The sequence below is a fragment of a genome, unplaced genomic scaffold (assembly GCF_019419815.1).
Source record: "Pyrus x bretschneideri cultivar Hongxiangsu unplaced genomic scaffold, Pyrus_bretschneideri_v1 Contig223, whole genome shotgun sequence".
Classification (NCBI taxonomy): domain Eukaryota; kingdom Viridiplantae; phylum Streptophyta; class Magnoliopsida; order Rosales; family Rosaceae; genus Pyrus; species Pyrus x bretschneideri.
This window is the reverse complement of record NW_025999528.1, coordinates 67439-79433: the sequence shown is the minus strand read 5'-3', so window position 1 is coordinate 79433 and position 11995 is coordinate 67439. Positions and strand designations below refer to the sequence as shown.

General features: G+C 38.4%; 1 protein-coding gene across 1 annotated transcript; it reads left to right on the top strand.

Moving 5' to 3' along the window:
• The first annotated feature begins 7563 nt into the window (after positions 1 to 7563).
• Positions 7564 to 9586, top strand: LOC125477908 (pentatricopeptide repeat-containing protein At3g53700, chloroplastic-like). The gene has a single exon (XM_048585404.1). It carries the CDS (start codon positions 7709 to 7711, stop codon positions 9437 to 9439), a length of 1731 nt encoding a protein of 576 aa, XP_048441361.1. The 5' UTR covers positions 7564 to 7708; the 3' UTR covers positions 9440 to 9586.
• Positions 9587 to 11995: the final 2409 nt, after the last annotated feature.

Sequence of the window (11995 nt, the reverse complement as noted above, 5' to 3'; positions counted from 1 at the left end):
TTGTCTTTGTCGACTTGTTTTGTGATTTTCTTATCAATACACATTTTTAATCCTTCCTTCTAGATAATATTAATAATATTTCCATAAGTAAGGGTATTATATGGTATGTTACCTTCTTCATTGACTAAAACTTGTCTGATTTTGTGGGATAACAAGTTTGGCAAACCATTAATGAATTTTTCTTTCCAAAATGGTTGATTATGGTTGGTAACATAACTATTAGCAACCATGAAGATCTGTTGTAATTTGTTTAAAAGTTCTTGTTTTGATATCCCATCTATGTTCCATTCACAGAGTTTATCAGTTGGGATTAAGAATTGGTTCTGGATGTTTCTCTCCTCAAATTGAATATCCGGAGGTGTTGACAGTGGATACGAATTCTTGGTAAGAGTTGTTGGATTGACTCTTTTGTTTGTGATTCGGTTTAGTTCAAGGTTCTGAAAAGCTTCTTCTACTTTTTTGATCGAACTTGTTTCACTTTCGTCTTCTGAATCCCATATTATAGAAGTTGTTTTTGGTTGAGATTCATCTGGATGTTGTAAGACATTGACTTTTTTTCTTGTTTTAACTCTTGTAACATTTGATCTATTTTTTTACTAGTGGAGATCGTCTTTAAAGTGTTGTGCTAGACACGGCTTCTAGGAAGTTAACTAAGGGTTTTTCTTTAATTGTTGGTTTGGGATGTGAAAGTCTTTCTATTTTGGTTTCTATTTTATGTAGGTGTCTTCCTATGGTGTGTAGACTCTGGTTTGTGAAATTGTTTTGTTCAATGACTAGTTTAACTCGTACTTCTTCTTTGGGAAGTTTGAAAGGAGTAGCTGGTATCTGTGTGTTTGCTGTCGTAATTAAAATTGTTTCTTATGGAGGGTGACTAGAAGAGACTATGGTTTCATTTCTTTTTATTTATTTATCACAATGGGTTCCATGTTTTGTTTAATCCCACATATGAGCCTCATTTACTCCCACTTTTGCCCCATTTGGTATCAAAGCCAAGTGAGTGGTAATTGAATCAATAATCTTAATAGTTTATTCATTTGCTCACCTATCAGTTTGTTAATTCCAGTAGGCCCTACTTGTTAGCTTTCTAAGTAGGATTGTTAAACTACCAACCACCACGTTCTAATTACCAGTCAGCCTTAGTCAGTCAATATGACCCATATTCAACTCCAACAAACCCATCATCATCTTCATCCCAACCAGTCAACTATACCAAAACATAACTATATGTCAAGAAAAATCCCAGTAAATACCTTTTCAGTGTTCCTTTTAATCTCAGTAATGAACAAACACCAGAAAAATTAGTCAAAAATGTCTTTCCACCCAACCACAGTCATACATTGAAATTCTACCAAGCCATTCTTAGTGAAACATAGTCAATTTCCATCAAACCACTTTACAATAAAACCCATGACATAAAAATCATCTACTATTCTCTTTACATTGGTAGATTTTTAACCGAGTTAGACTAGGGAATGCATCTTTAGAAAAGTAAACCCCTTGATACCCAATACATCCAGTTACCCAATATTCATAACAATTATTTTGATTACATTGATGCCTGGACTACTATCTTTCTTCACCAAACAGAAGATTTCAGTCATTCATGGTTCATTAATTTTGACAAAAGTTTTAAGCTAAAGTTTCCTGCATGGTTCCCAAAATGGTGGTCAATCCATGGCCCAACAGCTAGTCTCTTACTAGAAGAACATATGCAGAAAATCTCCGCCAATTTCTAGCCAAAATTCAATAAAAGCAAATTCAACTATAGGATTACACTTCTACCAATATTCATGGCCAAGTACAAAGTCCCATGGATCTTGAAGTGGAATTATGAAGTTGTTACCGGTGAAGTCTATAGAGTAAGACCAGTCAAGTGGTGGCAAAAATTCAATCAACAAAGGGTCATCAACCAGGTCATCTCTGAATTTCCAATTACCACAACCCCGGTCATTCCAACCCAGCCATTGTTGCCAATCATTCTAGCACAATCATTATCAGACATTAGTCCATTCTCATCCCTAAAAGGAATAGTCAAGTCATCCAAGTCAACAGGCAAAAAGAGCAAGGACAAAGTTGTGCAGCTCCAAGACCTAGCTCAACAATTACTTGAAGAAGCAACCATGCTCCAAACTGAAGATAAAGAAGCTTCAAACTCAGAGTTTTCAGATACATCCTCACAGCAACCAATCGATCTAAAAAGCCAAATAGCTAGATGGACCGACTACCAAGATTCTCAAGACCCATTTGCATAAAGCCATGTGAACACTATGTCAGTCACCATGTGAAAATTTCAGTCATCATTCAAGGCACCATGTGAAACAACAAGTCAAGCCATGAGAATGCAGTAACTCACCATGTCAATCACCATGTGAAGCATTTAGTCATTTTTCGCATCAATTATTCCGACAAAGCAAGGAATCAATCAGTTAGCAGAAATTACTCAACACGCTCCACAATAAAAGCAACAATTATTCTGACAAATTCACTATTCATCAATAGTAAAAGCAAGTCATCTTTCATCTTGTGCTTCAACAGTGAAGAAATCAATCATTCAAGCCTCCTTTTCCATGTCTATAAGAGGAGAACTCCGGAGAAAATGAAAGCAAGTTAATTTTCCACAATTTTTCCTTAGTTAAAATTTTCTTTGAGTTCACATTGTATTCAAAGAAACCAAAAAATGTAAACATTTTTAATTCTCAAATGTCAAGGATGCTTGTGTGCATCAATATCCTTTTCATCAGTCACATTCTTATTTGCTGACTCAATCGTCAATAAATCAATTGTAAGTCCTCGTGTAAGTCTTGCAATAAAACTTATTTTCAAATTATATTTGCATCATTATTTTCATTATGAATATTTTCATAACAACTGATTTTAATTAACATATCTTACTCTTAGTCAATTCATTGAATATCTCAAGTTCAAGGTAAATAACGATCAGTATATATATAAAAATGGGGATTAGTTGTGGGGTTCACACCACAACAAACCTTAACGATCTGAACCGTCTATTTTTCAACTTGCACCTCATAGATCATCCTTGTAAAATATTAGCCAAATCGGAAATGTTTCAGACATCTAATTAAGTTCAAAGAAATTAATGAATATTTTGTTATATAAGAAACAATGAAATCGAAGAGGCACCGCTCCCCGAACTTCGAGAGTCGGATTTCCTTGGATAAAATTTGTCCACAATCCTCACATGCAACATCAGCTTTCTGGATACCACAGACCACTTTTTCAAAGTGCTCTGACAAAGTTAAAACACGTGAACCTTGCAGCAACCACTACATTGCTTTGACCGAGAAGGGTAAAGGAACAACATTACTACTCGCTGTTGGGACAATGCTCAACCCTTCCTCACATCCGAAATGGCACTCCCAATCTAGCCTCTCTTAATACTCCGTTTTCTTCTCCCTCGATAATACCCCTGCCAACCAGCCACATCAGAACAAGAATATCTCATATCATTAGGGTTGAAAGCAAGAGTATCCCATATCATGCTTTTTCCCTGTCTTTTCCCTTGCCCTTGCTCTTATCTGCAGGACAAGAAGAAGGAATGCAATCAGTCGGAACCTGAAATCAAACTTCCGATCTAGAACTGATTGCTTTCAACCGTTGCCTGGTTGCTTGCCTAGCATTGCTCTCGAGTACTCATCCTCAACTGTTGTCAAGGTCACGAATTCCTTCAGCAAATACCTCAGAACAGTTGGTACGATATTGGCTTTTTACACTGAAGTTGCCAAGCATGGATGAGTCGCTGAGAAGTAGTGCTCTGAATGACCATTTAAATGCAAAGGTTGTGCACCATTTCTGCTATACAAAAGATTAAAGCAAAAGGTTCAACGACGAGCTAGAACAGATTTTCCCTTGCCTTTGCTCTTACCTACAGGACAAGGAGAAAGAATGCAATCGGTTGGAACCTGAAATCAAACTTCCAATCTAGAATTGATTGCTTTCAACCCTTGCTTGGTTGCTTGCCTAGCATTACTCTCGAGTACTCATCCTCAACTATTGTCAAGGTCACGAATTCCTTCAGCAAATACCTTAGAACAGTTGGTATGATATTGGCTTTTTACACTGAAGTTGCCAAGCATGAATGAGTCGTTGAGAAGTAGTGCTCTGAAGGACCATTTAAATGCAAAGGTTGTGCACCATTTCTGCTATACAAAAGATTAAAGCAGAAGGTTCAACGACGAGCTAGAACAGATCACTACAACATGACGCCCTTCTTATGGAACCGCACAATCCCGACGGAGGAATCTAAGTCAAATCCAAGCTCGGCATCATTGCTCTAATTAAAGAGATCGAGAAGCCTCAATAGCCTTTTGCTAGCACCATCGTCGAAGAACAAAGCCTCGCCATACCACATCCACTACTTTGTCAAACAGCAAAAGTATCCCATATCATCATGATCGAATATACTACAGATTTGGCGAACTTGTTTTGACCCTCAAATTCTGGAGTCGGCTCACTTTTTTTTGGAGGAAACCAGAAAACCCTCCAGCCCAGTTCAAGAATACACATGTGGAAAGTCAAGTATAACAAAGCACGTGTCGATTCATCCGTCTTCTCCAAAAACAAGAGTACCTCATATCATCTCTTCTCCCTGTTTCTTCTTCTCTTTATCCTTGTTGCTGAATGAGAGACAAGGAGAATGAGCACAATTAGCCGAAACCCAAGATCAACCTATCGATCTGAGATTGATTGCTTGGAACTCTGATTGCTTACCTTGTTTGTCACCTCCTTCGACAGATCTCCTCGCTTAGAGACTTAGGGGACTCCTACTATATGGTTTGGATCGCACTTGACCAAACCTGAAACTACAAGTAAGCTTCAAATGAAAATGATACATTACCTTGTGCGTCAACGCCAACTAAAGATACCAGTCCTAGATGAAGGAAAAGTACTTCCAAGAAAAGATGCCACATTTACGTACAAAACAGAGAAGGCAAGTAAAGGCGACACCACACTTCGGTACTTGGAAGTTTCGCGATTACTCAATGGCTTGGATCTTGCAAGTCCCCAACCAAGGAGCTTCCCTCACTTGGGAACTTAGGGGAGTATTATTTGTACCATACTTGACCAATCCCGAAACTACTGAGCAACAGTCAACAGTATACCATTAAGGACCCACAAGACTTTTCCTCCAACTATGGAGGCCAATCACAACGTGACACGTGTCAGTGTCAGAGGCCAATCACAGCGCAACACGTGTCGATATCAGAGGCCAATCACAACACGACACGTGTGAATGTCAGAACAAAGCTAGAAACTCTTTTCTATAAAAGGGGATCATTCTCCCACAATAATCCCTAATGTCATTTGTACTAAACTATTCACTAGAACTCACCAAGAGAGCTTGAACCTATGTATTTGTGTAAACCCTTCACAACTAATGAGAACTCCTCTACTCCGTGGACATAGCCAATCTGGGTGAACCACGTACATCTTGTGTTGTTTGCTTCCCTGTCTCTATTCATTTACATACTTATCCATACTAATGACTAGAGCAATCTAGCGAAGGTCACAAAACTTGACACTTTCTGTTGTACCAAAGTCCTCACCAATTTTGTGCATCAACATATACAAATTCATGGAAAAAGTTGATCTAGATAGGTGGACTTGGCCTCATATTGGGCCAACCATAACAACGTGGTTCAAATTCTCATTTTGCGAGAATCGAGCCTAAGACTTCTCAGTTATAAGTGGAGAGGAATACCACTAGACTGTAATACTAAATGGCAACTAGACCAAGTTTTGAACGAGTTCTTTTTTCAAAGGGAAGAACCAAATTGAAGATTGATGAAGCATTGGATTCTTTCTTTTTTACAAGTGCATGTGTGCAACTACAAACGGTTCGTAAAAAGAAAACAAATTTGAGCAAGCTATATCATCATTTAAATTTTATGAGGAAAATGGTTTCAATTCGTTATTGACGAGAATCAAATCTAACACACTTATATGTGAATGGAAATACTACTTGTAACATCTCACATCGCTCAGAGGTGTGGATCCTGTAAGCCTTATATGTATATTCCCATCTCTACCTAGCATGAGGCCTTTTGAGAGCTCACTGGCTTCGGATTCCATCAGAACTCCAAAGTTAAGCGAGTTTGGGCTAGAGCAATCCCAGGATGGGTGACCCCCTGGGAAGTTGCTCGTGAGTTCCCAGAAACAAAACCATGAGGGCATGGTCGGGCCCCAAAGTGAACAATATCGTGCTACGGTGGAGTCAAGCCCAGGATGTGCTGGGGGCTCGAGTTGGGATGTGACAATTTGGTATCAGAGCCACTCTGCCGTGTGGTGCGAATGTGCCGACAAGGACGTCGGGCCCCTAAGGGGGGTGGATTGTAACATCCCACATCGCCCAGGGGTGTGGATCCTATAAGCCTTATATGTATATTCCCATCTCTACCTAGCATGAGGCTTTTTGGGAGCTCATTGGCTTCGGATTCCATCGAAACTCCGAAGTTAAGCGAGTTTGGGCTAGAACAATCCCAAGATGGGTGACCCCTTGGGAAGTTGCTTGTGAGTTCCCAAAAACAAAATTGTGACGGCGTGGTCGGGGCCCAAAGTGGACAATATCATGCTACAGTGAAGTCAAGCTCGGGATGTGGTGGGGGCCTAGGCTGGGATGTGACACTACTCCACCATAGTATTAACTGTTAAGTGGCAAGTGACACTTACAATTTTTTACTTAAGTTCGAATCCTCCCCATATAAATTAAGAGCTCATTTAGAAGTGCTTAAAATAATTGAAAGCATTTTTTTTTGAAATTGCATTTTAGACGCTTGAGGATATGTGGAGGTTTTGAGTTCGTTAGTACCTTTGATAGAGTTTGCCTACAACAACAATTATCACTCGAGTATTGGTATGTCACTATTCGAGGTTTTGTATGGCAAACCGTGCCAAATACCATTGTGTTGGATCAGAGGTCGGAGAGAGAACTTAGAAGGTCCATAGTTGGTGGACAAGACGACACAAAACATACAAGTGATCAAGAGAAAATAGAAAGTTGTACATGATCGACAGAAGAGCATTGCAGACAAACATTCGGCCGATCGAGTGTACATTGTAGGAGATTGTATGTTCCTGAAGCTATCACCGTGGAGAGGTGTTGTTCGTTTCAAAAGAGAGAAAAGCTAGAAAGAAAGAAAAGCTAAGTCCCCACTACATTGGTCTGTGTCAGATTATCAAACGAGTTAAAGGGATTCATCACACACCTGAGCACATTTATACATGTCAATTACATGTTATAACTTCATTACCTTCTAGGTATCAACCAACATACCTCAGTTTCGATGACCACATGGATATCGGGAACAAAGTGTGTCAGCTAACTTGCATTTTTACTAAAAAAAAATTCTTAAAACATTTTCATCAAAAATGTTTTCATCAAACACTTTCGACCATAGCCTAAACTAGTTATAAATTTCGCTGTCCAGAAAAGAAACTGGCCTACCCAATCAAACCGAATCAGGATTGGACTGGTTCGGCTTACTTCAATTGTGACCATTCTTGTGCAAAACCAAATGGAACAAAGCCGTTTAACGGTTCGGGTTTCGGAGGAACGGCCGAGTTATGCCCACACACGCTACACCCCTAATTTCTGCTCCGGAGCCGGAAGAAATATTAAAATGGCAAACCCGACGGGCACTTGCCTTTCCTAAACCTAATTCCCTTTTGTACTTTCCCACTCACCTTAATGCTCTCTCGCAGTAGAACCAAACATGGAGGACCTCTCATCCATTCGTCACTTCTCTTCAAATTCGTCACACATTTTTCTCCATTTTCTTCCAAACCCAATTCAAATTTCGCAACCCAGAATCAAATCGCTACAATCCCAAAAAAATTCACCACAAGAAGATCAATTCCACTCCCTGCAACAGTCCCACAAGCTCCAGACGCAGTAAGTTCTTCAATTGTCAGCTCAGTATGTTCTTTGCTCTCTAAAGATACCAAAGAAACCACAAGTATTGATATTTTGTTGAAAAAATTAAAAAAAAAGTTGAGTTCTGAACTTGTGCTCCAAATTTTGATGAATTATAAGCAATTGGGTAGGAGCAAGACATTGGATTTCTTCTCCTGGGCTGGATTTCAGATGGGTTTTCGGTTCGATGACTGTGTGGTTGAGTACATGGCTGATTTCTTAGGTAGGAGGAAGCTTTTTGATGATATGAAGTGTCTTCTGTTGACTGTGTCCTCCCACAAGGGTCGAGTTTCGTGTCGAGCTGTGTCCATTTGCATTAGGTTTCTGGGTAGGCAGGGGAGGATTAGAGAAGCCCTTTGTATGTTTGAAGAAATGGAATCAAAATTTGGTTGTAAACCTGATAATCTTGTGTACAATAATGTGCTCTACGTGCTTTGTAAGAAGGAATCGTCTGGCCATTTAATTGACTTTGCGCTTGCAGTTTTTCGGACAATTGAATCGCCTGATACTTATTCGTATAGTAATATTCTTGTTGGTTTATGTAAGTTTGGTAGATTTGAGACTGCCATTGAAGTTTTTGGTGATATGTATAAGTCTGGTTTGGTTCCTACTCGGTCTGCAGTGAATGCTTTTATTGGAGAGTTGTGTTCATTCAGTGCGAAAGAAGGAGCTGTTAGGAAAGTAAGAGTGAGAAATTATTGTAGAACCTTTACGATTTTAGTTCCAAAAGTGGGTGGAAACAGTGATGCTATACAGCCTGCAGTTAGAGTTTTTTGGGCAGTGTATAAAGTGGGATTATTACCCAGTACATTTGCCATAATCCGGCTTCTTTCGGGGCTTTGTCAACTGGGAAAAGTGGAAGAGGCTGTTGAGATTTTGAAGGCTGTTGAGGGTAAGAAGCTGAGCTGTGTCGAAGAGGGCTACTGTATTGTGATGAAGGCTTTGTGTGAACACGGTCACGTTGAGGAAACAAGCCATATGTTTGGGAGGATGCTATCCCAAGGCATGAAACCAAAGTTGGCTGTTTATAATTCAATTATATGCATGCTTTGTAAACTAGGGAATTTGGATGATGCCGGAAGTGTCTTTAAGATGATGAACAAGAATAGATGTCTTCCGGATAGTATGACGTATTCTGCGTTAATCCATGCTTATGGTGAAGCTAAAAATTGGGAAGCTTCTTATGGCTTATTGATAGAAATGCTTGGGTTGGGCTACTCTCCACATTTTCATACTTATAGATTAGTGGACAAAATTTTGAGGGAAAACGGGCAGATGGATATGTGTCTTAAGTTGGAAAGGAAGTTGGAAACACAGACGTTGCAGAAGCTCTGTAAAGATGACCAGTTAGAGGCTTCATATGAGAAGCTAAAATCAATGATTGGAAAGGGGTTTCACCCACCAGCATACGTGAGAGATTCTTTTGAGACTGCGTTCCGGAGGTATGGAAAATTGAAAATAGCTCAGGAATTGCTGCGGACGACAAGTGAAACTGATAGAACTTAGCTGTTAATGACCTATTAAGAAGTATTTTCCTCCATCACCTGTAGAGTTGTGAGTTCTAACCAATTTCCTTTTACATTCTGGCCATATATTTTTGCTAATTATCCGATGATAATTTAATTATTTATATATTTCTTTTATAGTTCCTTACATCTGTCTCTGTATACTTTGATTACTTTCCTGAAATGCTGAGTTTCATTCGAAGGTATACCACCATATACAGAATTATGTTATCCTATTTTATATAATCAGGGGAAATATTAGATTCTTGGCTTGTTTGCTGACTAGAGGCTAGAGCTATAAATTAAGAGTGCTCGCGCGCTCGTTTGAAACTTGTTCCTTTCTTAAATAAATAAGCGAACCAGATAATAAAGATTGAAATATATGAAATCCCAAGAAGTACCGGAAAGAAGAGAAATTGAAACCGAAGAATACTGTTAACATCTTGTTAACATTTGGTAATTACTCTCTTGATCTAAAATTCTCATCAGCTTTTCTTACCTTGACACAAACTAACAAACTTTCTTTGCCTGATTTATTATATCTCAACGCCGAGTTTTATAAATGGCACACTTCATCTGTAACAGTGCAATTTCTTTATATGCTAATAGTCTTTTAGAATCCCATGGTAGTCAGGGAGGATAGGGCTCTGCTCCACCCATGATGCCAATGATGGCTCTACCTGGTGCGCCTGGCATTCTTGGCCAAGTAAATGCTCCGATGAAGTAAATAGGATCCTATCCGGATCCTATATGTGGGGATTCAAAGGATCAATCAATCGTGTTCATTCATCGTATATCGTACGGTTAAAAATTATTTTAATTTTTTATTTAAAATTAAATATAAACAATACTTGGCAAAAATTGACCGTACAATGTACGATAAATGAACACGATTGATTCATCCTCCAGATCCCCACAAAGAGGATCCGGAGAGGATCATTGTCCTCGATGAGGCCTCCTCTCACCATGAATCCTCCAACAACAGTAGGCCTGGTAATTCTTGACACGTCCCGATAACCCAACACGACACGACACAAAATTAACAGGTGTTCGGGTCGACATGATAATGAATCGGGTCGTTATCAGGTAACCCGATAAGCACTTGTTAAGATAATGGGTTGGTTCGGGTTTACACACGGGTAACACGAAACACTATAAGCACATGTTAAGACTCTTCTCTATCATACTGCACAAATGAACAACCCCTGTCAGAACCACAATAGTTAGATTCAGCATGGTGCTCAAATTACATAAGCAAGTTTGCAAATTCGGCTACTTCGTCGTTCATTTCTGCTTCCCCAGCTACAACATTTGCTTTGTATTGTGCCATCTACATTGTCAAGCTACGCCTTCTTTTATCACCCATTGATATGATATTGATGATTTTGAGGAAACAAAAACATTATCAAAGTTGGATGATTTTGAGAAAACATAAACACTATGAAAGAAGGATGATTGGTGAATATGTTGTGTGATGGTTAGGTATTCAACCTATGCATATATAGAGGATGATTGAAGGTTTGTGTTTCTATGTGTGTAGGTTTGTGTGTTTTGTATGTATTTGGCATGTTTTTCGTATGTTTGGTGTGTTATACTTCTCTATCATGTGTTTTGTATGTGTTTCATCTGTGTTTTGTGCGTTTCATATGTGTTTCATGTGTTTTGTGTTTATGCATCTCTATCATGTGTTTCATAGTGTTTCATGACTTTCATGTGTCGGTTTAGTGAATTTTCAATGTTTATCAGAATTCAATATTTTTAGGGTAAAATGTTCATAAAATTATTTTATGATAGTCTACATAATTTTTTATAAATAACTTATTTTTGTTTTTAAAAAGGATAAATTATTTAATATTTTTAGGGTAAAATGGTCGTACAATTAATTAGGATAGTCTATATATTTTTCTTTTTAAAATAAGTTATTTTAATAAAAATTAGCATAAATTCATTCTTTAATAATCTGGGGTTAAAAATTTAACTAGAAAAGTTGGAGTAGAAAAGTTGTTTCTGGGTTAAAACCTAAATTTTATGAACTAAAAATGTTAGGTTTTATATCCAAGGGTTAAGGATGATCTAATGTTTCCCAAGAAAATTTTGTGAAATTCCATGTCTGGATTTCACTATTTGATTTCCATAATTTGAAATTTTGCCTTTATTTTATTTGTGAATTTAAGAGGTTTTGGCTAGTTATTTAAGTTTGAATTTTTGTCACTAGCCATTAAAAACCCATAGATATTGCAAGGTCATACTTAGTAGTTTTTGTTAGAGTTCGATCTCACGAATGCGTAGGCGAAAGTCATTTGCAAATCGAAATTGTAATGAAGAAGAAATAAGCGAGCAGAGTCGGTGCAATTCAGTCATTTAGACATTCTATAAATAGAAGACCCCAAATTTTTGTAGCAGCCTTCCATTTGTAGAACTGGACCCGTGTGACCCGGATTTCCTCCCTCAACCCGTGAAACAACCCGTTTTCTGGGCAAAAATTCTGACGGCTTTTCCAGTTGACTCCGGCGACTTCAGACGTTGCCACCACATAGAAAAGATTCCCCTCCTCCCA